This window comes from Oncorhynchus nerka, linkage group LG3, assembly GCF_034236695.1.
Source record: "Oncorhynchus nerka isolate Pitt River linkage group LG3, Oner_Uvic_2.0, whole genome shotgun sequence".
NCBI lineage: Eukaryota > Metazoa > Chordata > Actinopteri > Salmoniformes > Salmonidae > Oncorhynchus > Oncorhynchus nerka.
Window position 1 is genome coordinate 26,443,424 of NC_088398.1, and position 28,000 is coordinate 26,471,423.

Consider the following 28,000-nt stretch of genomic DNA (forward strand, 5'->3'; position numbering starts at 1 on the left):
TTGTTTTAAAGAGAAGTCAGAGGGCACATCCTTTTATTCCTAAAATGTCTGTTTTAATTTTAGTAATCGACAGCAAGATTTCAGTAAGCCTAGGTACAAATAAGTCATACACACTGCATTTATCATTCATATTCCAGTACCCAGCCTGACCTGACTATACATTTACATTTCCTGCACATGAGTGACAGTTTATTTCTATAAAATGTCAAATTATGTCCCGACTGTAATGTTGATTGAATATGAAACTTGTTTTGAACAGATTGCATTTATTGAAACTGGTAATTGTGCTCGACTTAAAATATGAAATTGTTGAATGTAGTTTCTCTCTGGTGGTGGTTGTTTTCTGTCTTCAGATAAACGTAAACTGCTGTGGACATGGCGTTTCCTCTGGGCTGAATTGGTCTGCAATCACATGCTCGGATACCCCAAAATCTCTGTGAAACCACTTATTCTCCCTAGTGCACTGACATTAAACCATTTGGCAGTCAACCATGCCGTTTTCCCTTACACTTTGGTTTATATCGTTTCCTTAGGTGACCGATCTAGGATCAGCTCCCCCAATCTCAACTTTAGCCATTAGTGGGGGAAATGTAAAACTGACCCAAGATCAGCTTCTAGGGGGCAGGTTCACCCTACATCTTTGAGTTCCACATCCTTGTTAAGCCACACAGGAAATACCCCTTTACTTGGCACCGAGCACATTTGCTTTGAGTGAAGAGAAAAGACTATACTTAATGAAGAGGGGGAAAAAATATATATATCGTCCAGATCCACTATCCCTCTCGCTCTCTCCTGTCCTTTTCTCTCATACATTACAACAAAGAGAAGGCTTGTGGATAAAAGTCAAATCCTAGAAATGTCACCTGGTCTATTTTATTGGAATTATAATTTTAAAACTTAAAAGAATTGTGCAGAAAGAAAAGTCATGCCAGGGTGCATTGTATCAAACAGATGGTTACATTGGGCAGTGGTTTGTCAAAGTAGGACAGAGTGTACTGTATATTGGACTATTGACGTGTCCATCCATGCGTGTAGCAGGGATGGGGTTTGTCTGGAGGTTATCAGGAGACAAAATCCAGGGCAGAGATATGGCAAGCAGGATGGGGAGCTTATTGTTGCACATAAGTGTCAACTGTAGAATATCCCAAATGTACCACATAATGCAATTTTTCATCAACAAAAAAGTTAAATCGAGTTCTCCCTGTTCTCTTTTTTTTCGCCAGTCCAATTCCCACGCACTTGTCTCTCACACATTCATAAACCTCTACAGTCACTCATGCTTTTTCTCTCTCTTTCACACACACAGTGCCAGTTCACATGAGCCATGTCTCTTTCTCCTTGTTGAACTGCTCTGCCCACCTCCTGGTGAGCTCCAGGTAGTGTTCAGGTTGGTGCGGCTGGTAATCCAAATACAACCTGGTCACCGTCTTTTTTGGCACAGCCCTCTCGATCTGTGTGCCCTCGTGCCACTCATTGAACGACGTTATAGTGACTATCTCGGGCCGCACGTTCAGCGCTGCCTGCAAGGCCGTCTCGTAGTAGCGGCCGTTGACGCGGTTGCGCGTGTTGTGGTTGTTCCACGGTCTGACCGCGGTGTCGATGTAGCCTGGCCCGGCGCTAGGTATAAATAACAGGTTGTTACCGTCGCAGAACGCCTTGACGGCGATCCAGTTCTGGTGGGACGAACCAAAAGAAAACCCGTTGGAGGCGAAGTACGTGTACATGCCGTCAAAACCACCGGCAAGGATGTCGTGCTTGTGGCGCTCCTCCACAATGAGGGCAATGAAGACACTGTCGTACGCCGTGCCGCGCAGGCTGTGGGAGCCCGTGGGGTGGAGCAGGTCGGACCAGTTCTCGGGCGGCGTCAGATACGAGTCATAAATGTAGAACAGAGGCAGAATATTCCCTGTGCTAGAGGTGAACTTGTAGAAGGCTCCGTGGTCCCCGTACCTTCAAACACAAATAAATGGACAGGAGATTATAGGTACAGATTTGAATATTTGCATGGAAAAAATTACCTAGAAGTAACCTAATAAGATAGGAAGCACATTCTAGATTCATATACATGTAATTTAGCATTCAGGAGACGGCAGATGGAGCACGCCCCCATCCACATCGAGAATGTTAAAAGCTTCAAGTTCCTCGGCATACATATCCCTGTGTGGTGAAGGTGCGAGGCTGTCTCTTCAACCTCAGGAGGCTGAATAAATTTGACTTTGCCCCAAAGACCCTCACAAACTTTTACAGATGCACAATTGAGAGCATCCTGTCAGGCTGTATCACCGCCTGGTATGACAACTGCACCGTCCTCAGCCCAACGCATCACCGGAACCACACTGCCTGCTCTTCAGGACATCTACAGCACCCGGTGTCCCAGGAAGGCCAAGAAGATCATCAAGGACCTCAGCCACCGATCCATACCCTGTTCGCCCCACTAACATCCAGAAGGCGAGGTCAGTACAGGTGCGTCAAAGCTGGGACCGAGAGACTGAAAAACAGCTTCTATCTCAAGGCCATCAGACTGTTAAATAGCCATCACTAGCTGGACTCCGCCCAGTACCCTACCCTGAACTTAGTCACTGTCACTAGCAAATGGAACAAAACGGGGATAAACATACCTGAATTTGTTCAATGGAAACTCAACTGTTAGACTAATGAATACAAACTATATCGGCTAGATGCAGGCATGAGTGTGCAAGGCGGTCACTTTGATTACAAATTTGTCTCTCAACCTGTGTGCACCTACATTGTAAACTTTCATTCAAAGGCTAGGTTGTAGCAACCTCATGATCCATATAGGGAAAATTTGAGTGTCATGTAGTAGCCTAAACCTATCACTGTTACATTGAACTGGGTGAATGGAATATGAATGAGAGTCATCCAATATGCTGTAATAGAAATAAGGCCATTCTCATGAAAAAATGGGATTTATAGGCATCACTGGTCTATACATCCCATTTTGTGTGTGATAAGTGGAAGTCAGAGTCATTAATTCGTTTTTCAACCACTCCACACATTTCTTGTCAACAAACTATAGTTTTGGCAAGTAGGTTAGGACATCTACTTTGTGCATGACACAAGTAATTTTTCCAACAATTGTTTACAGACAGATTTATTTCACTTATAATTCCCTGTATCACAATTCCAGTGGCTCAGAAGTTTACATACACTAATGACTGTATCTTTAAACAGCTTGGAAAATTCCAGAAAATGATGTCATGGCTTTAGAAGCTTCTAATAGGCTAATAGACATAATTTGAGTCAATTGGAGGTGTACCTGTGGATGTATTTCAAGGCCTACCTTCAAACTCAGTGCCTCTGCTTGACATCATAGGAAAATCAAAAGAAATCTGCCAAGACCTCAGAAAAAAAATTGTAGACCTCCACAAGTCTGGTTCATCCTTGAGAGCAATTTCCAAACGCCTGAGGGTACCACGTTCATCTGTACAAACAATAGTACGCAAGTATAAACACCATGGGACCACGCAGCCGTCATACCGCTCAGGAAGGAGACACATTCTGTCTCTTAGAGATTAACGTACTTTGGTGTGAAAAGTGCAAATCAATCCCAGAACAACAGCAAAGGACCTTGTGAAGATGCTGGAGGAAACAGTTCCAAAAGTATCTATATCCACAGTAAAATGAGTCCTATGTCGACATAACCTGAAAGGTCGCTCAGCAATGAAGAAGCCACTGCCCCAAAACCGCCATAAAAAAGCCAGACTACGGTTTGCAACTGCACATGGGGACAAAGATCGTACTTTTTGGAGAAATGTCCTCTGGTCTGATGAAACAAAAATAGAACTGTTTGGCCATAATGACCATCGTTATGTTTGGAGGAAAAAAGGGGGTGCTGGCAAGCCTAAGAATACCATTCCAAACGTGAAGCTCGGGGTGGCAGCATCATGTTGTAGGGGTGCTTTGCTGCAGGAGGGACTGGTGCACTTCACAAAACAGATGGCACAATGAGAAAGTAAAATTAAAGCAACATTTCAAGACATCAGTCAAGAAGTTAAAGCTTGGTCGCAAATAGGTCTTCCAAATGGACAATGACCCCAAGCATGTTTCCAAAGTTGTGGCAAAATGGCTTAAGGACAACAAAGTCAAGGTATTGGAGTGGCCATGACAAAGCCCTGACCTCAGTCCTATAAAAAAATTGTGGGCAGAACTGAAAAAGTGTGTGCGAGCAAGGAGGCCTACAAACCTGACTCAGTTACACCAGCTCTGTCAGGAGGAATGGGCCAAACCCAAGTTATTGTGGGAAGCTTGTGGAAGGCTACCCAAAACATTAAACACTAGTTAAACAATTTAAAGGCAATGCTACCAAATAATAATTGAGTGTATGTAAACTTCTGACCCATTGGGAATGTGAAAGAGATAAAATCTGAAATAAATCCTCCTCTCTACTATTATTCTGACATTTCACATTCTTAAAGCAGTGATCCTAACTAACCTAAGACAGGGAATTTGTACTAGGATTAAATGTTGGGAATTGTGAAACATTTAAACTCAGTTTATTTGGCTACGGTGTATGTGAACTTCTGACTTCAACTCTGTATATATATAACAAAAAAATAAATGTCCCTTTTGTAGGACCTTGTCTTTCAAAGATAATTTGTAAAAATCCAAATAACGTCACAGATCTTCATTGTTAACGGTTTAAACAGTGTTTGAACACTTGTTCAATGAAACAATTAATGAAAAAGCACCTGTGGAATGGTCGTTAAGACACTAACAGCTTACAGACGGTAGGTAATTACAAAACTTAGGACACTAAAGAGGCCTTCCTACTGACTCTGAAAAACAGCAAAAGAAATGTGCCCAGGGTCCCTGCTCATCTGTGTGAAAGTGCCTTAGGCATGCTGCAAGGAGGCTTGAGGACTGCAGATGTGGCCAGGGCAATGAATTGCAATGTCCGTACTGTGAGACGCCTAAGACAGAGCTACAAGGAGACAGGACGGACAGCTGATCGTCCTCGCAGTGGTACACCACGTGTAAGAACACCTGCACAGGATCGATACATCCGAACATCACACCTGCGGGACAGGTACAGGATGGCAAGTACAACTGCCCAAGTTACACCAGGAACGCACAATCCCTCCATCAGTGCTCAGACTGTCCGCAATAGGCTGAGAGAGGCTGGACTGAGGGCTTGTAGACCTGTTGTAAGGCAGGTCCTCACCAGACGTCACCGGCAACAACATCGCCTATGGGCACAAACCCACCGTCGCTGGACCAGACAGGACTGGCAAAAAGTGCTCTTCACTAATGAATCATAATTTTGTATCACCAGGGATGATGGTCGGATTCGCAGTTATCGTTGAAGGAATGAGCTTTACACCGAGGCCTGTACTCTGGAGCGGGATCGAGGTGGAGGGTCCATCATGGTCTGAGGCGGTGTGTCACAGCATCATCGGACTGAGCTTGTTGTCATTGCTGGCAATCTCAACGCCGTGCCTTACAGAGAAGACATCCTCCTCCCTCATGTGGTACCCTTCCTGCAGGCTCATCCCGACATGACCCTCCAGCATGACAATGCCACCAGCCATACTGCTCATTCTGTGCGTGATTTCCTGCAAGACAGGAATGCCAGTGTTCTGCCATGGCCAGCGAAGAGCCCAGATCTCAATCCCATTGAGCACGTCTGGGACCTGTTGGATCAGAGGGTGAGGGCTAGGGCCATTCCCACCAGAAATGTCCGGGAACTTGCAGGTGCCTTGGTGGAAGAGTGGGGTAACATCTCACAGCAAGAACAGCAAGAACTGCAGTCCATGAGGAGGAGATGCACTGCAGTACTTAATGCAGCTGGTGGCCACACACACCAGTTTCTTTTGATTTTGACCCCCCTTGTTCAGGGACACATTATTCCATTTCAGTTAGTGACATGTCTGTGGAACTTGTTCAGTGCATCTCAGTTGTTGAATCTTGTTATGTTCATACAAATATTTACACATGTTAAGTTTGAAAATAAACGCCGTTGACAGTGAGAGGACGTTTCTTTTTTTGCTGAGAATATATATATATATATATATATATATTACACACACACTCCGACATTGCTCATCCTAATATTTCTTAATTCCATCCTTTTACTTTTAGATTTGTGTGTATTGTTAGATATTACTGCACTGTTGGAACAGTGCATTTTGCTACACCCTCAATAACATCTGCTAAACATGTATAAACAACCAATAGAATTTGATTTAACTGTGTCTGTCCTTTAAAAGGGTCTATGTTGTCTGAAAACTACTGTTTCAACAGGAAAGTTCAAGGTTTTACTTTGTGTCCACTTCAGTTTAAAGTTATTCTAAACAAAGACAACACCTACCTGTCGATGATATACTTGATGTTATCATGGACACTGTGGTCGCTCCGCCCTCTGTAAGGCTGGAGATGAAATGCAACCTGGGAAGAAAATGAAAAACATCTTAGTCTACGGCTTTCCATTCATTCCATTGTTGTCACATATTTGTAAGTGTGTCTATGCAGCCAACCCAACCATCTAAGGTGATGAGTTTGTATTGACTCAAACTCTAGAGAATATTCACATTTGGAAAGGTGACAGGAGCTGGGCTGTGTTCAGCTGCCCCTTGGGTCTAATTGAGAGCTATTCAAAGCCTAAGGATTCAGGAGGAGCATGACAGCCATTATTATACCGCCAATATAATAAGCAGTTGTTACAACAAGAAAATAGCTTCAATTGTTGTGTCCAAATACTGGTGGAGTCCACTAATAACATAATCTGACCTGAAGAACAGTTTGCAGTTCTCCCAGGGTCTGCTCTGTGAGTTTAAACAGGAAAACGGCAAGATGACAACCATCTGTAAGCATTTGAGAGAGGACATTAGTTCTGTATGTGAATCCCTGATAATGACGGAAAAATCAGATTATATCGAAGGACAGTTGAGGCGGAACAACGTTGTTGTAGATAGAATTGCAGAATCTCCGCAGGACCTGGACGGAGTCTGACGACAAAGTGAGTGAAATTATCTCGGAGAAACTGTAGATGGACCACAGGAAGATTGAGTTGGAGCACGCCAAGGGGACTGGAAAACCCACCTCCAGCCCAGGTGACAGGCACAGCCCGATAGTCGTCCAGTTTCTGAGGTTCAAGGACAAAGTAGCGGTTCTGGAAAGAGCCATGAACTTGAGAGGAATGTACATCTTCCGTAACGAGGACTATCCTGAAACTGTGCTCCTGAAGAGAAAATAACTTATCCCGGCCATGAAAGCTGCCAGAGTGCGTGGGGCTATGCTTCCATCCAATATGACAGGCTCATTGTCCACCCTCCCTCCCAAAAGCCTGGAAGGGATGAGAGAGCCAAGCCTATGTATTTGTAGCTTCAACCCCACAGCACACTTACACACATACACACTTACACACACCAACTGATTAATGGACTGCTAAGTGTATGTTGTTTTTCTCTTTCTTTGTTTGTTCTTTTCGATATTGTGTCTTTCTCTGAGAAGCTACCCAGGAAAGGGCTGAAAATAGCCAATATGTAGCCTTAGAAGTATGGTTCATGAAATCAATAACTTGCTTACATCAGATAATGTTCATATATTAGCCAATTATAAGACTCACTTAGATAATTGCTTTGATGATACGGCAGTAGCCGCAGTACAATAGAAAAGAAAGGAATGCTTATGGGGGAGGTGTTGCTATATATAGTACCAGTCATAAGTTTGGACACAGGTTTCTTCTTTATTTTTATTATTCTCTATATTGTAGAATAATAGTGAAGACATCAAAACTATGAAATAACACATATGGAATCATGTAGTAACCAAATCAAGTAAACAAATCAAATATATTTTTGATTCTTCAAAGAAGCCACCCTTTGCCTTGATGATAGCTTTGCACACTCTTGGCATTCTCACAACCAGCTTCATGAGGTAGTCACCTGGAATGCTTTTCCAAAAGTCTGGAATGAGTTCCCACATATGCTGAGCACTTGTTGGCTGTTTTTCCTTCACTCTGCGGGTGATTGTGGTGGCCACGTCCTCTGATGCAGCATTCCATCCTTATTGGTCAATTAGCCCTTACACAGCCTGATAGTTCCACTAAGCGCAAACCAGATGGGATGTTGTATCGGTGCAGAATGCTGTGGTAGCCATGCTGGTTAAGTGCCTTGAATTCTAAATAAATCACTGACAGTGTCACCATAAAAGCACCTCCACACCATCACACCTCCTCCTCCATGCTTCACGGTGGGAACCACACATGCGGAGATCATCCGTTCACCTACTCTGTGTCTCACAAAGACACGGCGGTTGTAACCAAACATCTCAAATTTGGACTCCTCAGACCACCGATCTAATGTCCATTGCTCGTGTTTCTTGGCTCAAGCAATCTCTTCTTCTTATTGGTGTCCTTTAGTAGTGGTTTCTTTGCAGCAATCCGACCATGAAGGCCTGATTCACGCAGCCTCCTCTGAACAGTTGATATTGAGATGTGTCTGTTTACTTGAACTCTGTGAAACATTTATTTTGGCTGCAATCTGAGATGCAATTAATTGCCGATTTCTGAGGCTGGTAACTCTAATGAACTTATCCTCTGCAGCAGAGGAACTCTGGGTCCTCCTTTCCTGTGCCGGTCCTCATGAGAGACAGTTTCATCATAGCCCTTGATGGTTTTTGCAACTGTACTTGAAGAAACATTCAAAGTTCTTGAAGTTTTCCAGATTGACTGACCTTCGTGTCTTAAAGTAATGATGGACTGTCGTTTATCTTTGCTTATTTGAGCTGTCCTTGCCATAATATGTACTTGGTCTTTTACCAAAGAGGTCTATCTTCAAGACAAAGGAGATAATTGTGGACTACAGAAAAAGGAGGACCGAGCATCCCCCCCATTCTCATCGACGGGGCTGTAGCGGAGAAGGTTGAGAGCATCAAGTTCCTTGGTGTCCACATCACCAACAAACTAACATGGTCCAAGCACACCAAGACACCCGTGAAGAGGGCACGACAAATCCTCTCCCCGTCAGGAGACTGAAAAGATTTGGCATGGGTCCTCAGATCCTCAAAAGGTTCCTCAGCTTCACCATTGAGAGCATCTGGTTGCATCACTGCCTGGTATGGCAACTGCCTCGGCCTCCGACCGCAAGGCACTACAGAGGGTTGTGGGGTTGGCCCAGTACATCACTGGGGCAAAGCTTCCTGCCATCCAGGACCTCTATACCAGGCGGTGTCAGAGGAAGGCCATAAAAAGACTCCAGCCACACTAGTCATAGATTGTTCTCTCTGCTACCGCATGGCAAGCGGTACCAGAGCACCAAGTCTAGGTCCAAGAGGCTTCTAAACAGCTTCTATCCCCAAACCATAATACTCCTGAATATCTAATCAAATGGCTACCCAGACTATTTGCATTGCCCCCCTCATCTATGCATAGTCACTTTATAATAACTCTACCTACATGTACATATTACCTCAATTACCTTGACTAACCAGTGCCCCCCCCCACACACACACACACATTGACTCTGTACCCGTACACCCCTATATATAGTCTCACTATTGTTATTTTACTGCTGCTCTTTAATTAGTGGGGAGAACAAGTATTTGATACACTGCCGATTTTGCAGGTTTTCCTACTTACAAAGCATGTAGAGGTCTGTAATTTTTATCATAGGTACACTTCACAAAAATCCAGAAAATCACATTGTATGATTTTTAAGTAATTCATTTGCATTTTATTGCATGACATAAGTATTTGATCACCTAACAACCAGTAAGAATTCCGGCTCTCACAGACCTGTTAGTTTTTCTTTAAGAAGCCCACCTGTTCTCCACTCGTTACCTGTATAAAAGACACCTGTCCACACACTCAATCAAACAGACTCCAACCTCTCCACAATGGCCAAGACCAGACAGCTGTGTAAGGACATCAGGGATAAAATTGTAGACCTGCACAAGGTTGGGATGGGCTACAGGATAATAGGCAAGCAGCTTGGTGAGAAGGCAACAACTGTTGGCACAATTATTAGAAAATGGAAGAAGTTCAAGATGACTGTCAATCACCCTCGGTCTGGGGCTCCATGCAAGATCCCACCTCGTGGGACATCAATGATCATGAGGAAGGTGAGGGATCAGCCCAGAACTACACGGCAGGACCTGGTCAATGACCTGAAGAGATCTGGGACCACAGTCTCACAGAAAACCATTAGTAACACACTACACCGTCATAGATTAAAATCCTGCAGCGCACGCAAGGTCCCCCTGCTCATGCCAGTGCATGTCCAGGTCCGTCTGAAGTTTGCCAATGACCATCTGGATGATCCAGAGGAGGAATGGGAGAAGGTCATGTGGTCTGATGAGACAAAAATAGAGCTTTTTGGTCTAAACTCCACTCGCCGTGTTTGGAGGAAGAAGAAGGATGAGTACAACCCCAAGAACACCATCCCAACCGTGAAGCATGGAGGTGGAAACATCATTCTTTGGGGATGCTTTTCTGCAAATGGGACAGGACGACTGCACCGTATTGAGGGGAGGATGGATGGGGCCATGTATCGCAAGATCTTTGTCAACAACCTCCTTCCCTCAGTAAGAGCATTGAAGATGGGTCGTGGCTGGGTCTTCCAGCATGACAACAACCCGAAACACACAGCCAGGGCAACTAAGGAGTGGCTCCGTAAGAAGCATCTCAAGGTCCTGGAGTGGCCTAGCCAGTCTCCAGACCTGAACCCAATAGACAATCTTTGGAGGGAGCTGAAAGTCCGTATTTCCCAGCGACAGCCCCGAAACCTGAAGGATCTGGAGAAGGTCTGTATGGAGGAGTGGGCCAAAATCCCTGCTGCAGTGTGTGCAAACCTGGTCAAGAACTACAGGAAACGTATGATCTCTGTAATTGCAAACAAAGGATTCTGTACCAAATATTAAGTTCTGCTTTTCTGATGTATCAAATACTTATGTCATGTAATAAAATGCAAATTAATTACTTAAAAATCATACAATGTGATTTTCTGGATTTTTGTTTTAGATTCCGTCTCTCACAGTTGAAGTGTACCTATGATAAAAATGACATACCTCTACACGCTTTGTAAGTAGGAAACCCTGCAAAATCGGCAGTGTATCAAATACTTGTTCTCCCCACTGCATTGTTGGTTAGGGGCACATAAGTAAGCATTTCACTGTAAGGCTGTTGTATTCGGCGCATGTGGCTAATAACATTTGATTTTATTCTGTATACCACCCCTACCTTGTCACAACACAACTGATTGGCTCAAATGCATGAAGTTCCATAAATGATCTTTTAACAAGGCACACCGTTAATTGAAATGCATTCCAGGTGACTACTTCATGAAGCTGGTTGAGAGAATGCCAAGAGTATGCAAAGCCATCACCAAGGTAAACGGTGGCTACTGTCACTCCCTGACCATAGAGAGCCCTAGTTTATCTATGGTGTAGTAGGTCAGGGCGTGACTAGGGGGTATTTAGTTTATATTAGTTTATAACTTATATGTTGTGTTCTAGTTTATATTTTCTATGTTGGTGTTTTGTATGATTCCCAATTAGAGGCAGCTGGTAATCGTTGTCTCTAATTGGGGATCATATTTAAGTAGATATTTCTCCCACCCGTATTTGTGGGATATTGTTTTGTGTTTGTGCGTGTGCACCACGTAGTCATGTTTAGTTGTTTGTTTATTGATTTATTGTTTTTTCTTTAAGTTTCACTCTGCAATAAATATGTGGAACTCAACATCCGCTGCGCCGTGGTCCCGTTCTTACAACAACCGTGACAGCTACTTTGAAGAATCTCAAATATAAAATATATTTGGATTTATTTTACACTTTTTTGGTTACTACATGATTCCATATGTGTTATTTCGTAGTTTTGATGTCTTCACTATTATTCTACAATGTAAAAAATAAATAAAAACCCTGGAATGAGTAGGTGTTTCCAAACTTTTGACTGGTACTGTATATTCAGAGCCATATCCCAGTAATGCTTAGAGAAGATCTCATGTCAAGTGTTATTGAAGTAGTGTGGCTCCAGGGTCACCTGCCTCATCTAAAACCTATTATTTTGATTTGTTGCTATAAGCCACCAAGTGCTAACAGTCAGTATCTAAATAATATGTGTGAAATGCTTGATAGTGTATTTGATGTAAACAGAGAGGTCTACTTTCTTTGGAACTTGAATATTGACTGGTTTTCATCAAGCTGTCCGCTCAAGAGGAAGCTTCTCACTGTAACCAGTGCCTGTAATCTGGTTCAGGTTATTAGTCAATTTACCAGGGTGTTTACAAGCACTACAGGAACAAGATCATCCACATGTATTGATCAAATGTTTACTAATACGGTAGAACTCTTCTCTAAAGCTGTATTCGTACCCATTGGATGCAGTGATCACAAGATAGTGGCTATATCTAGAAGAACCAAGGTTCCAAAAGCTAGGCCTAAAATAGTGTATAAGAGATCATACAAAGGTTTTTGCTGTAACTCTTATGTGAATGATGTAAAAATATTTGTTTGTCTGAACTGACTAATAAGGAGCATCCAGATGCAGCACTTGATGAATTTATGAAACTGCTTCTTCCAATTATTGATAAACAAGCACCTGTTAAGAAACGGACTGTTAGAACTGTTAAGTCGCAATGGATTGATGAGGAAATGAGAAACTGTATGGGTGAAAGAAATGGGGCAAAAAGAGTGGCTAATAAGTCTGGCAGCACATCTAACTGGCTAACTTACTGCAATTTGAAAAACGATGTGACTAAACTCAACAAAAAGAATAAGAAACTGTATTATGAAGCCAAGATCGATGATATAAAGAATGATGTAGAAAAAAACTTTGGCGTACTTTAAATTAAATTATTGGCAGATAGACAAATTCAACTCCATCTTTCATTGAAGCAGATGGCTTATTCATCACAAAACCATTTGATGTCGCCAATTATTTGCATGATTAATTGGCAAAGTGGCCAAACTTAAGCAGGATATGTCAACAACGAACAGTGAGCCATCGTATTCATGCATAAAAAAACGAATAATGAAAGAAAAGCATTGAAAGTTTGAATTGTGTATAGTTTGTGTGTGACAGGTATAAACATTTTTAGCACTGAATAATGACAAACGTCGTGGCATTGACAATTTAGTTTTGAAGGCTACTGAAGATGGTAGCTGACTCTATGGCCACTCCTATCTGTCATATGTTTAATCTGAGTCTAGAGGAAGGTGTTTGTCCTCAGGCTTGGAGGGAAAAGAAAGTCATTCCACTACCCAAGAGTGGTAAAGCAGCCTTTACTGGTTCTAAAAATTGTGTTGGACCAAATAATATTTCAATTTCTTTGTAGACAAATTGACAACAGACTTTCAGTATGCTTATAGAGATAGGCACTCTATAGAGACTGCACTGACGCAAATGGCTGATGATTGGTTGAACGAAATGGATAATAAGAAGATTGTGGGAGCTGTACTGTTAGATTTCAGTGAAGCCTTTGATATTATTGACCATAAACTGTTGTTGAGAGAACTTGTGTTTTATGGCTTTTCAACCTATATTGTGAATTCAGAGCCATCTAATAAAACTCAGAGTGTTTTCTTAAATAGAAAATTCTCTAGCTTCTCTAATGTAAGGTGTGGTGTACCGCAGGGCAGTTCTCTTAGCCCCCTACTTGTTTATATTTTTACCAATGACATGCCACGGACATTAAACAAAGCCTGTGTGTCCATGTATGCTGATGTTTCAACCATATACATGTCAGCAACCACAGCTAATTAAGTCTCTGAAACCCTTAACAAGGAGTTGTAGTCGGTTTTGGAATGGGTGGCCAGTAATAAAGTGGTCCTGATCATCTCTAAAACTAAGAGCATTGTAATTTAGTACAAATCATTCCCTAAACTCTAGACCTAAGCTGAATCTGGTAATGAATGGTATGGCTGTTTGACACGCCGAGGAGACTAAATTACTTGGTGTTACCTAAGATTACAAACCGTTGTGGTCAAAACATATCAATGGTTGTAAAGATGGGGAGAGGTCTGTCTGTGATAAAGAGATGTTTAGCTTTTTTGACACCCCACTCCACAAAGCAAGTCCTGTAGGCTCTAGTTTAGTCTTATCTTGATTATTGTCCAGCCATGTGGTCAAGTGCTGCTAAGAAAGACCTAGTTAAGATGCAGCTGGTCCAGAACAGAGCGGCACGTCTTGCTCTTCATTGTAATCAGAGGGCAAATATAAATACTATGGATGCCAGTCTCTCTTGGCTAAGAGTTGAGGAGAGACTGGCTGCATCACTTCTTGTTTTTATAAGAAACATTAGTGTGTTGAAAATTCCAAATTGTTTGCATAGTCAACTCACGCACAGCTCTGACACACACACACTTACCCCACCAGACACGCCACAATCCCCAAATCCAGAACAAATTCATGAAAGTGTACAGTATTATATAGAGCCATTATTTCATGGCACTCCCTTCATCTCATATTGCTAAAATGAACAGCAAACCTTGTTTAAAAAAAACAGATAAAGCAACACCCCATGGCACAACGTCTCTCCCCTATTGGACCTAGATATTTGGTGTGTATGTATTGATACTGTGTGTAGGCTATGTGACATTTTTAAATGTACGGAGTTCTGTCCTTGAGCTGTCCTTGTCTATTAATGTTCTGTATTATGTAATCTTTCATGTTCTGTGTTGACCCTAGTAAGAGTAGCTGCGGCTTTCGCAACAGTCACATTTCTCGGCCAACAGAAGTGGACGAAGTGGGTGCACAGAAATGTCCCCATACGAGACAATAGAAGCACACAGTGGTGGTGTTAATATGTTGTACAACCTTTACAGACTGTGTTATAGGATTGTCTCAGACAATGACTGTTTCAGCACAGGTGTTGTGCCATGACAAATAACCTGACACATCTATCCCAAGGTAATTTGTCATCCACTAAAACCCAGTGAATCATAGTACTATTCCTCAATGAGGAACAGAGTGGCTGATCAGCTACGAAACAAATACAAAAATGCTTAACTTGGATTTTTAAGAGTAAGCGTGGAGAATTTCACTACTTTGAATTATATATGATCAAAGTGGACCACTTTTCTTCTCCCACAACTGGTTCCCCAGGGACCCAGCAAGAAGGAAACTGGATGGATAGAGCCATAATAGAATGGAAGCAGCAACACCTCACCAGTTTGCTAACATAAGTCTGCTGCTTTTGTTGTAGATCCATCATTCCCACCTGACGCTTGATTAAATTCCTGTCTGAGCTCTGCCTCGCCACTCCCTGGTTCTGTCTGCCAAGACACAGTAGCACTACCCTATAAAATACTTTGTTGTCATTATGGGGTTAGCTAGTGTTTACCATGGGCTGTGGAGATTAAAGTGCTAAACATGTTGTAGGTTTAGCATGTTGTGCATTTTTCATGACTGGGAATGGTCTTTTATGCTATAAAAAGACTTGTCATGATGCTGTTAGGATACCATTCACTATGGAGAATAAAGTGCTAAACATTTTACACGTTGTTAGGCTATGCATGTTTTGTATTTTTCATGACTGGGAATTGTCTTTGTCTTATTATGGAGAGGGACTGTAGCCAAGTATAGTGCATTAGATTGGGATAGGTTGGAGTAGGGGGTATGGCACTATTGAAATGAAAGTAAGTGGCTACTGGGGCTTCCTAACAAGTTGCCGTGGTGATGTAACTTGGTGACAACAAGGGCTCAAAGTGTCACCAGGACATTGGGACAAAAGTGTGCTAATGGATTGGAGTGGTGCTGGCTAGGGATGGGAGGCAAATCTGTTTTAAACTGTTGTCCTGTATAGTTAAATGTGGTCATGGGGAGAAAATCGTTGTTGTCGCTAATGGTGGCAGCTAAGTGCTTCAGTGTCGGATGAAAATATATTTTCATTTGGAGCCCCTGTGTCAGGGTAGCTCACTATGGTTGTGTAGGCCACTCGTCTGATATCAGTGTCGAAGGCAATAAGTGTAGGAACAACTCTCCGTAATCTGATTAATGTCTCGAGGCAAGGTATCATTAGAGGGAAATTACAACTCTTTCTGTGCTAATAACTTAGATTGAAAGCTGAGTGACTCGGCCGAGAAAAAAAAAGTCATTATAGTTTTTAAAGCCTGCCGTTTCTCTGTCTAATTATTTCTCCCTAAGAAAAAGAGCTGTCACCATCTCTACTCCCGCTCACCGCAGATGACTGCCGCCTCTGGAATAGCCTGCTCATGTTCCACCCGAGACACATAAGGTCATTACACAGCAGCAATTTAGACGGAAATGAGAGACCCAAGCAAACCAAGAGCGTTTATCACAGACAGACCCAGCCCTATCACCATCACCAGGGCATAGAATTGGCTGAATCGAGTCGAATACAACGTAATGCACTGTAACAGGACCTTAGGAGGGGATTTCAACCATCCGTTAAACTACCCAGACAGCATTTCAAAACAGTCAACACCATACAGTATTGAACATATCATGAGATGGTCCCACTTCGTACTTCCAAGAACGTTTTCGGTTATATTAGTTTGATTTCAGTAGGGTTCTACACACTATGGTTGTCAACTTCTCATCAACATCAAAGTTTAGCAAGCACACTAACCATGCACCCCAAATGGCACCCTAGTCCCTTTGTGGTGCACTACTTTTGACCAGGGCCCATCATAATTGGTGCACTATGAATGGAATAGGGTGTCATTTGGGATGCAAGCAAAGTCTTGTGAGATGGAAGATGGAAGCTGCATGCTGTGCTGGGCATCTGGAGATGGGGAAGTGTGCCTGACAGCATGGCCTGCCCACACATGGGCATCTCTGCACTGCTGCTGCTGTGCAACATGTCCTACTTTCCTGCCCCTTGGGACCCGGATTGTTCAGGGAGGAAAACTGAGTCATGGGACCGTCACCCCCGCATATCCCGATTTCCCCCCCGAGCCCACACACAGCCCCCCACACTCCCAAATGGGAGTTTCAGCCTGAGCTACTCTCCAAGCAAGCAGTGTGACCACAATTGTTCGACTCAGTGGAGCTCTGGAGCTTTCAAACGCAAGAGGATCTGCTCTTAAACTCCAACCGTACATACATAATACAAAAGCTGTGTGGGCGCCCAGACTTGATTTAGGGGCTTTGTCCAATGCTATTCTTATATAAACAAAACAGTGTAAGGTCCCAGATTTAGGAGTCTAAGTCAGTGCCTGTAGTAGTATTGCCTGGCTACCCAGACTCGTCGCTCCGGCCAAACACTACGCCACACCCGCCACAGAGGTTAGTTTCTTTTCCGCAATGAGTCTGGATCTGAGTACCTCCTCAACCCTTCACCGAATGTGAACACTCGGGCCGTCTGACTGGTCCAGAAACTGATGAGTTGGGCTAGAGCCAGAACACACGTGGGTTTGATACTCTGATTGGTTTGAGACGATCCAATCGCTGATGACCCCACATCCCTGGTAGACTAGTCTAGACCTGTTCTGGCCAGTGTTTCTAAGGCTTTTTCAGACTGTGAAGATTCAGCATGTCTGTCTCGGGACTGTCTGCTGTTATTCAGACCACGTCACACACAGAGCTCCCTTAGATTGCTCCGTCAAGCAGCAAGTTATGAAGGCTCTGTAGCCTCCGCTCATTGTGATCACCTCAGGTCAGACTGTAAAGAGAAGTTCCGTCACGACAGATCTGACAGGAGAGGGATGACATTAACAGAGAGATGGACTGACTGAGCAGGTACCATGTCATACATTCACCTGCAACAGTGAAAAACACTTCACGCTAGTGCCCCCTAAAGACTTTCTCTTCCAGTCTCTTTCTTTGACAACATTGTTTGTGTCCATGAAATATAACAGAATTTATCTTTCATGTACAACATTCACATTTCCTTTGAAGAGGCTACACACATTGGGACCTCAAATTATTGCTCACTTTTGCCACTAAGGATCCCTCAGAAGGAGTACATTAGAATGTATATGCAAGTCAAAGAGCCCCATGATGAAGTGAAATGCATGGTGGGATGCTGCCACTGAGTATAAAGGGCCGAATCCTAACTTGAAATCCATATGCTTACATGTTTTTGCATAAGTCATGCATTGATAACAATGGGACAAGTTATGCCCATGGAGCCTATGTTAGTGTTCAACCCAGAGCGATAATGCATTCTACTGCTAATACCTGTCTTACATATTGGTGTGAAAGAGGAGGCAAAATTATACCTTTTAATCTGCCTTGTCTTTGCATAAAATTCCAGGAAGATTGTAGTGCAAGAGAGCCTCTTTTACATGATTTTTTTTTTTTTTTGTTGCTTCGAGACCCAAGACATATTTTTCTACGGTCAGCAGTTTGTGAAGATTTTGCACTAAAGGCACTCCAACAATAGATGTCCTTATGTGCAGTGGGAGAATGTGGTCAGGAGAAAGTGGGCACTTGAACAGGATACTGCTGCAGAGAACCACTCTAAATGTTCTATAACAAGGTTATTAAAGGGTCAATCTCGGATTGGTACATCCATTTTTGGACTTTTAAAATAATAATACAATACTTGACCAAAAGAATTGGACACTTGCTCGTCGAACATCTAATTTCAAAATCATGGACATTAATATGGAGTTGGTCCCCCCTTTGCTGCTATAACAGCCTCTAATCTTCTGGGAAGGCTTTCAACTAGATGATGGAACATTGCTGCGTGGTCTTGCTGCCATTCAGCCACAAGAGCATTAGTGAGGTCGGGCACTGATGTTGGGCGATTAGGCCTGGCTTGCAGTCAATGTTCCAATTCATCCCAAAGGTGTTCGATGGGGTTGAGGTCAGGGCTCTATGCAGGCCAGTCAAGTTATTCCACACCGATCTTGACAAACCATGTATGGCCCTCGCATTTTGCACGGGGGCATTGTCATGCTGAAACAGGAAAGAGCCTTCCCCACCTGTTGCCACAAAGTTGACAGCACGGAATCGTCTAGAATGTCATTGAATCCTGTAGCGTTAAGATTTCCCTTCACTGGAACTAAGGGGCCTAGCCCAAACCATGAAAAATAGCCCCAGACCATTATTCCTCCTCCACCAAACTTTACAGTTGGCACTATGCATTCGGGCAGGTAGCGTTCTCCTGGCATCCATTACATGAAGCTCCAGACGAATAGTTATTGTGCTGATGTTGCTTCCTGAGGCAGTTTGGAACTCGATAGTGAGTGTTGCAACCGAGGACAGACGATTTTTACACGCTACGTGCTTCAGCACTATGCCGTCCCATTCTGTGAGCTTGTGTGGCCTATCACTTCACAATAACAGCACTTACAGTTGAATGGGGCAGCTCTAGGAGGGCAGATATTTGATGACCTGACTTATTGGAAAGATGACACCCTAGTCACTGAGCTCTTCAGTACGGGCCATTCTACTGCCAATGTTTGTCTATGGAGATTGCATGGCTGTGTGCTCGATGTTATCCATCTGTCAGCAAAGTGTGTGGCTGAAATTGCCAAATCCACAAATTTGAAGGGGTGTCCACATACAGTGTTTATAGTCCCCATCCCTTAGCTGTTTACAAAAAAAGTGGCTGGGACCATTTTGTTGTTGTTTGTTAAAGTTATCTTTCCCTACTTTGGCTTTATTTCTTTACTGCTCTCTTGTATCAGTAAAGCTGCAATATTTTTGTATAAAAAATATAGCCAATTCTGAATCCTTCAGAATGAACTATAACCTCTGTACTGTTAGTTTGATTACTTATGCTTATAAGAACTGAGGTCTGGGAGTTTGATATAGTTTAGTTGAACTTTACTTAGAGTACGCTGGCATTACATGGTTATTCACAAGGCTTCCTAGCACAACTATCTGTTGCGTGTAAAACATGGAACTGGAATATTTCTGTACAAATACATGGACTGGATTACGGAATAACATTCACAACATTACACGTACAACAGACATTTATTTTCTGTACTTGTGCTCATATAAATATACATTTTGAATATCGTATTATTTGCATGATTTTTATGTAGCAGAGATTCTCATGCAAACACAAAAACAAATCCGCTCTCAATTTTCTTTAAATGTGACCGTGTGTTGAGCAAACACAGAGTGTGTATTATCGATGCAAGGCGGGGAGAAACAGGCTCTAGCTCAAGCCTGTCTCTCTTGTCACACTGCATTCAGTCCGCATTCATTCACACAGGCACGAGGCTCGCAATGCCCCTGAGCAGTCTTTAAAGGCCCAGTGCAGTCAAAAATGTGATTTCCTGTGTTTTATATATATTTCAATAATATATGGTTGGAATAATATGGTTTGTATGTTTGTAAGCTTGTGTAGTCTAAAATGAATTTATGATCATATGCTCTCCATTTGTTGTTTGTATGGTGTTCTTTGTATGCCATTTTAATATTTGAGAATTTACCAATGATATTAGGCCACTTTTAGCCATGATTACAGACACCTGTGTCTTTTGACACTATATAAACGAGTCATCCCGCAGTGTTTGTGATTATACCCTGATGAAGACAGCTTGGCTGTCGAAACGTTGGTAATTACATTTTTGCATCTGAGCTCCTAGAGTGTTCGGCTCTCTTTTATTTTCAAGTTTTCTACTCCGCTAGCCAGCACCTCGCCTAAATACGTGTGCGTTTCTTTTTCTTCTAGATTGGAATAATATGGTGAAATTGTGAAAATCATGATAATGCCATTTTAGTGTAAGACCTATTTGAAAAGACCGCCTGAAATTTCAGCCTGTTGCAGTAGGATGGAGTTTTGGCCTGCCTGGTGACATCACCAGGCTTCCGGGTGGCGCAGCGGTCTAAGGCACTGCATCTCAGTGCTAGAGGTGTCACTACAGACCCTGGTTCGATTCCAGGCTGTAAAAAAAAAAAGTGATTGGGAGTCCCATAGGGCGGCGCACAATTGGCCCAGTGTCGTCCGGGTTAGGGTTTGGCCGGGGTAGGCCGTCATTGTAAATAAGAATTTGTTCTTAACTGACTTGCCTAGTTAGATAAAGGTTCAATTTTTAATAATTAAAAAATCACCAGACAGTAAATTAGTGAATAGACCAATAAGAAAGAGTTCCAAACCTCTGCCAATAACAGGTAGTTTATGGTTTTCCCTCCTAGACAGTCCTAGCAATATTCTTGCTTGAGAAATTGCTCTTTGATAAGAAGCTATTTTTGTTTCTTTTTGACCATTTTAATTGAAAACAATCACAGTACGGTGATTTTATTGAGATAAAAACAGCTGCAATGGATCTTTCAAACAACACACACACACACACACACACACAAATGCAAGTCATCCTGCCGCACAGCTGTCTACTGACACACAGATACACAGAAGTGTTCTGCCCATAGTGCCCCCTCAGATTTGTCCTGTTTTTTTATTTTTCAGATGTTAAATGAAATACTCAACTTAATTTTTAAGCCCACGCTTTATCATAATTAGGGGCCACACACATAAAGAGGAATGCTTAGATAACCTATGGAGAAAAATATACATTGTTTTTACATAGAATTAGGCATAATAATTATTGCTCTAGATTGCAGGAAAATGCTGTTTCAGGTGTTTGAAAAATTCACCCCTGGATACACCACCCAAAGTGCTATATACCAAAATTCAGCATAATGTACACCACTTAAACTGCCTTAAAGTGTCTTAGACACATTCTCACACACTTCCAACCACTCGGGGTGAATGGATACACACCACTCAAACGGCTGTGTGGCTGTTTTTATATATCGGTTATGTCATCCAAGATGCTGCCGGATCAAGCCAGTACAGCTCACTTGGAGTATCTTTTTTTCCTTTGAACATCTTGAAAAGCTACTATGTTTCTGCTGCATCTACTGTGCATCTACCATCCGATGTTACACGTATCGAATTACGAAGAAGGGGCCCTCTAAAAGGTTCATGAGCTTCAATGCAGTCCGTGACAGCAGGCAGAGGGGACTCGACCTGTCGACGTTGACGCAGTCGTTATCTCTGGGATGGCATTTTCTGACCTAATTTGGCAATAGGTCATGTAGTAGTCCCTGGTGTGTTTCCCTGCTCATCCCATAAACAACAGTTCCCGCCGGCAGCTTTATTATGTCCCCTCTGCTCTTAGTTAGAGATGTCCTCATCCTCCCTCCACGCTGCCTACTCAAAGTCAAGTCACACTTGGCTATCAACTTTTTTGAAGTAATGGTACACTATTGTGTATTATAATACTATTGTACAGTATTAGGATATGTTTACCAGTTGGTTGTGTAACTTTGTTCGTTGGAAGATTCCTTACCAAAGCACACATTCTTATCCAGAGCTCATGAATCCCAAACACTGATTCCAAAGCAAAGCATCTGTCTGTCTGTCTGTCTGTCTGTCTGTCTGTCTGTCTGTCTGTCTGTCTGTCTGTCTGTCTGTCTGTCTGTCTGTCTGTCTGTCTGTCTGTCTGTCTGTCTGTCTGTCTGTCTGTCTGTCTGTTTGTTTGTTTGTTTGTTTGTTTGTTTGTTCCTTACCTTGAGGTTGTGTCTGTAAGCAGCGTCCAGGACGGCCGGCACCAGGTCCTCTGTGGGCTCTCCGTTGTCATCGGCCAGGCCCGGAGGATACCAGGACAGCACCAGCACCCCTAGACCACACAGGACAAGTATCTCTAAGTCTCCACACATGACCTTTCAGGTTGGCTATACCCCACACAGAAATATAATTACTAGAATGTGGAAAGAAAATGACTAGAAAGGGAAAAGCCGCTCATAGCATGGAAATTTTACAATACACCCAATATGGCTGCTGGTCCACCTATCACAGAACATTGACTTTAATGGGATTGTCCATTCTAGTCATTCTATTTCAATGACCACACATCTCTGATACCCAATCCTGAACCTCGTGATGTCCCTGTTACACCATTTTAAGTCGTTTTGGTCAGTGTGATAGTTGCCTACATCCCCTAAGGGTTCTGGATTGGCTTGAAGGACTTATTGATGTGATCGCTGCCAGTTGTAGGCCTACAATAGGATCTCTATGGGCCAACATTCCTCAAGAGTTCCACTGACTTCAATGACTAACTTTGATGCATATAGTCTACATATTCTGCCAGATGTACAGTTGGAGTCGGAAGTTTACATAAACTCAATTAGTAGCTGGTAACATTGCCTTTAAATTGTTTAACTTGGGTCAAACGTTTCGGGTAGCCTTCCACAAGCTTTCCACTATAAGTTGGGTGAATTTTGGCCCATTCCCCCTGACAGAGCTAGTTTAACTGAGTCAGGTTTGTAGGCCTCCTTACTCGCACACACTTTTTCAGTTCTGCCCACAATTTTTTTATAGGACTGAGGTCAGGGCTTTGTGATGGCCACTCCAATACCTTGACTTTGTTGTCCTTAAGCCATTTTTCGACAACTGTGGAAGTATGCTTGGGGTCATTGTCCATTTGGAAGACCTATTTGCGACCAAGCTTTAACTTCCTGACTGATGTCTTGAGATGTTGCTTCAATATATCCACATAATTTTCCAACCTCATGATGCCATCTATTTTGTGAAGTACACCAGTCCCTCCTGCAGCAAAGCACCCCCACAACATGATGCTGCTACCCCCGTGCCTCACGGTTGGGATGTTGTTCTTCAGGCTTGCAAGCCTCCCCTTTTTTCCTCCAAACATAATGATGATCATTATGGCCAAACAGTTATATTTTTGTTTCATCAGATCAGAGGACATTTCTCCAAAAAGTGCAATCTTTGTCCCCATGTGCAGTTGCAAACCGTAGTCTGGCTTTTTTATTGCGGTTTTTGAGCAGTGGCTTCTTCCTTGCTGAGCGGCCTTTCAGGTTATGTTGATATAGGACTCGTTTTACTGTGGATATCGATACTTTTGTACCTGTTTCCTCCAGCATCTTCACAAGGTCCTTTGCTGTTGTTCTGGGATTGATTTGCACTTTTCACACCAAAGTGTGTTCATCTCTAGGAGACAGAACGCGTCTCCTTCCTGAGCGGTATGACGGCTGCGTGGTCCAATGGTGTTTATACTTGTGTACTATTGTTTGTAAAGATGAATGTGGTACCTTCAGGCGTTTGGAAATTGTTCCCAAGGATGAACCAGACTTGTGGAGGTCTACAATTTTTTTCTGAGGTCTTGGCTGATTTCTTTTGATTTTCCCATAATGTCAAGCAAAGAGGCACTGAGTTTGAAGGTAGGCCTTGAAATACATCCACAGGTACACCTCTAATACAGTGAAATATGAGTGAAATAATCTGTAAACAATTGTTGGAAAAATTACTTGTGTCATGCACAAAGTAATGTCCTAACCGACTTGCCAAAACTCTCATTTGTTGTGGAGGGGTTGAAAAACTAGTTTTAATGACTCCATCCTAAGTGTATGTAAACTTCCGACTTCAACTGTATACTGTTAGGGCTCATTTGGCATACATTGCTTGCGTTGCACATTGCTCGTGCTCTCTGTCTCCTTTATTCCAACAGGCAACCATTCTACTGTATCTTTGTCCAGCATAAGTGATGCCTCATATCTGAGTGATGACAAATGCCTTCCTACATGCAGTTAATCTTTATGCACTCTGTTTTAATCGTAAGAGTGAGTATCTTTCAGTACACACAGGAAGTGACAGCTTATAAATGTCTACGTTGCAGCCAGAGGAATTGTTTCCCATGCACTCATAGAGGGGAATATCAAAAACGGTTTCTGTCAAGCAGCCAGCAAGACAGGCATGTCCACTTTGGTCACAAGCTGTGTGGAATATTTGATTGCAATTTCAAAAAAGATATGGTCACATGTATTAAAAAGTTATGTCCGCACTATTCATTTTATTATGGGCTTCTATTCATTTTATTATGGGCTTCTATTCATTTTATTATGGGCTTCTCGCGGAGTGGAATCAGTCACCGCTGCAAGCAGGATATTATTTGGATTTTTTTATGGGTCTTTGTGCCCGTGGCTTTAATTAAATTGACTCATTTTAACTAAGCACATTCAGTTGGCCTTTCTGTGTTCCATCTGTCACAGTGTTCGCTTTAAGGGGAAGGGAGGGGAAAGAAATGGGAAGGGACGATTATTTTCCGGATGGTGTACAATCACCAGTTCAGCCGAAGGCAGACAACATTAGCATGGCTCGATTGGCTACCCCATCAGTCGTTTTCACACCCAACTCCAAGGCATCATCACTCCCATTTTGGTCAATACAAGTAGCTTACATTTTTCGTTGAAAACATAGGCTACTTATTTCAGACAATGTACATGCCACTTGCGGTTATGGTTTTCAGTGCTGACCTTTGCAGTGGACAGTCATGGCCACTTTTCTTATAAGACTTAAGGGCTCCTTCTACTGACTGATGGATTTTCGATAACTTTTTAGAGTAAAAAGGGGACTTCCTATTCGCGCGGCCTGGCGTTCATCTGTTTGTATGTTCGATCTCAGTGAAATACAGATAAGCAGCAAACACATATTATTCAAGTGTTCAATTGTCCACATTCATGATTGCTTGGAAGTGGATGTCAAGATTAACACCGTTCTAAAACTGCTGTGAGAAAAGGCTTGTCACGACTTCCGCCGAAGTCGGGTCCTCTCCTTGTTCGAGCGGCGCTCGGCGCTCGGCGTCACCGGTCTTCCAGCCATCATCGATCCACTTTTTATTTCCCATGTGTTTTGTCGTGTTTTTCCTCACACCTGGCTTCAATTCCCTCAATCACTTGTTGTGTATGTAACCCTCTGTCCCCCCATGTCTTTGTGTGGGATTGTTTACTGTAAGTGCTTGTGCATGTGTTTATTGGTGCGAAACGGATTTTTTTAAACCAAATATCTTGTTATTTTTATGCGTTGGTTTTGCTATTAAACTGCTCCGGCTGTTCACTGCCACCGGTTACGCACCCCTTACAAGGCTGCTGGTGGGCTTAGGTGAGCGTGCGGAGCTGTCCACTACATGAGTGCTGAAATAAACCGGCAGAGCGCAAGAGAAGTGAATAAAAATGAATTGTGCGGCCATAACTTTTTAATACGCGCGACCATGGCTTTTTAGATATTGTAATCAAATATTCCACACAGCTTGTGACCCAAGTGGACATGGCTTGATCAATTAGCTGCATGCATACTCTGTGTCTGTGCCAGTGGCCTGCTGTGCTGGCTGCTTGACAGAAACCGTTTTTGATATCCCCCTCTATCAGGGCGTGAACAATAATTTATCTGGCTGCAACATATACATTTATGAGCTGTCACTTCATGCGTGTACTGAAAGATACCCACCATTACGATTTTTTTAAAAAAGGGGGTCTAAAGAGTCACTGCATGTAAGAAGGAACATTTCATCACTCAGACATAAGGCATCACTTATTCTGTCTAAAGACAGAGTAGAATGGTTGTCTGTTGGAATAAGGGAGACAGGAAGCATCACAGTATACATCTGGAAGAATATATAGCCTATATGCATCAAAGTTAGTCATTCAAATCTTTGGCCCATATAGATCCTATTGTAGCTGTGCTCAAAGTTGAACAAAATGTCAAAACTTCAAGTTAACTGGACAGGCACAGCAGCAACCAAACTAATGCGAATGTTAAAACTTGTTTGTATGTTTCAGGATAGAAGAACCACTGCACCTTTGCACTCTACCTGCAGCAGCCGCTCCAATCTGCTCCATGTGTGACTCCAATACATCCGGATCTCTCGAGCTGTACGGACCGAGCTCAGGGTAGAAACTGGAGCCGATGTCCTCCGGCGGCATATGCCTCCCTTTCGGGTAACTGGCGGCGATTTTGGGGTCCCAGTGTGGCACGAGGACATGGTCCCAGTGCATGTATTTCTCATCCATCGACGGGTTCCCGTACCACACGCTGTAAAATATGTGGACGTCGTAAAATATGGTTCCTTGAGGTCCCGAGTTTGATAAAACTACTTTGGCGCGCACCTGCCCCGGGGAGGAGACGACGTCTTGGGACACCGAGCGCCGGTCCATCCTTCCTCCAATCATCGGCAGGAGGCCCAACCCCGGGGCCAGGTCTGAGAACCCATCGCTGGGCTTCAGAGTTCTCAAACCCATCATGGTTCCAAAAACGAAGAGTGTAAATAAAAACAGAGCTATGCACGCTTTCTTCCGCAGCCTGGCCATTGCGGGTAGATTGTCTCTCAGATGTGATTCCTGCTGGAGTGAACCGGGGGTTCGTGGTCGGCTGAAGTCAGCGATGTGGATAAGACTTGCTTTTCTCCAAACGTCGTATAGCCTATAGGCAGTATACTATAACAGTTCACCTACTACACTCTAGAAAATGATACAGGAACGCAGAAAATGCATAACTTTATGATTAATTGCCTAATAACTATTAGCCTACATGATTGCGGACGAAGCCTAATGGTCGCGTTGCATGACGCAGTGGAATCTGGCATTGCATTTAGATCTCAGTGATGTGAAATTATTTGTCCCTTTATCAGGTTCTCAAGCGGAGTTAACTTGCTCAATTCAACCGGTTAACAGAATATCGTTGTCTTAAGGAGCCCACGTTACCTTGTTGCAGTGTAGAATGTGAAATAAGGACACATTACACATTTTGATTAGTTTTCCCCAATTGCAATGATGAAAGCAATAGCACCATCTGATTATATGAGCTCTTGGAGAAAATGTGCACATTTCGAATAAGAATAGCCTCCATGTCAAGTGATCAAATCTCTCTGATGTCTTTCTATCGTCTATAGGCTACAGTCAGATGTTGGCTTCTGATGGCTGTATTGTCGTCACTCTGTTACACTATTTCGCTTTTCGCTGCTGGCTCGATGCGTCTCCTACCTAATGCTTTACATTAGGCTCGGAAGTAAACCCACGTAGTGACAGCAACGAAAACGTTCTAAATTCAATGCAACAAGATCCTGGACGTGCACACTCCGTGGTCGCTGTCCATGGTAGCAATTCGCCATCGGCGCCATTGGCTGCTTTTTACAGTCCATGTTTTGCTACATGGAGGCGGAGCTTTGGCCGGTCTGGTGTTATACTGATATTTGTTTTACATAATGTTTGGCGCAAGGGGACTGATGGTTGGCAACTATAGGCTATGCATGTACCTATACAAAGTAGGATATTGGAGCCTTATTGATGATGATAATCGACTGTAAAGTTACATACGCA

General features: G+C 43.0%; 1 protein-coding gene across 1 annotated transcript; it reads right to left on the bottom strand.

Moving 5' to 3' along the window:
• On the bottom strand, nt 1-27,791 carry LOC115105684 (glycoprotein endo-alpha-1,2-mannosidase-like protein). The gene is made up of 4 exons (XM_029627978.2): nt 26,497-27,791; nt 22,400-22,509; nt 6,329-6,405; nt 1-1,950 (listed from the first exon to the last, which is right to left on the bottom strand). The coding sequence occupies exons 1-4, from the start codon at nt 26,990-26,992 to the stop codon at nt 1,314-1,316; spliced, it is 1,320 nt and encodes a 439-aa protein (XP_029483838.1). The 5' UTR covers nt 26,993-27,791; the 3' UTR covers nt 1-1,313.
• Nucleotides 27,792-28,000: the final 209 nt, after the last annotated feature.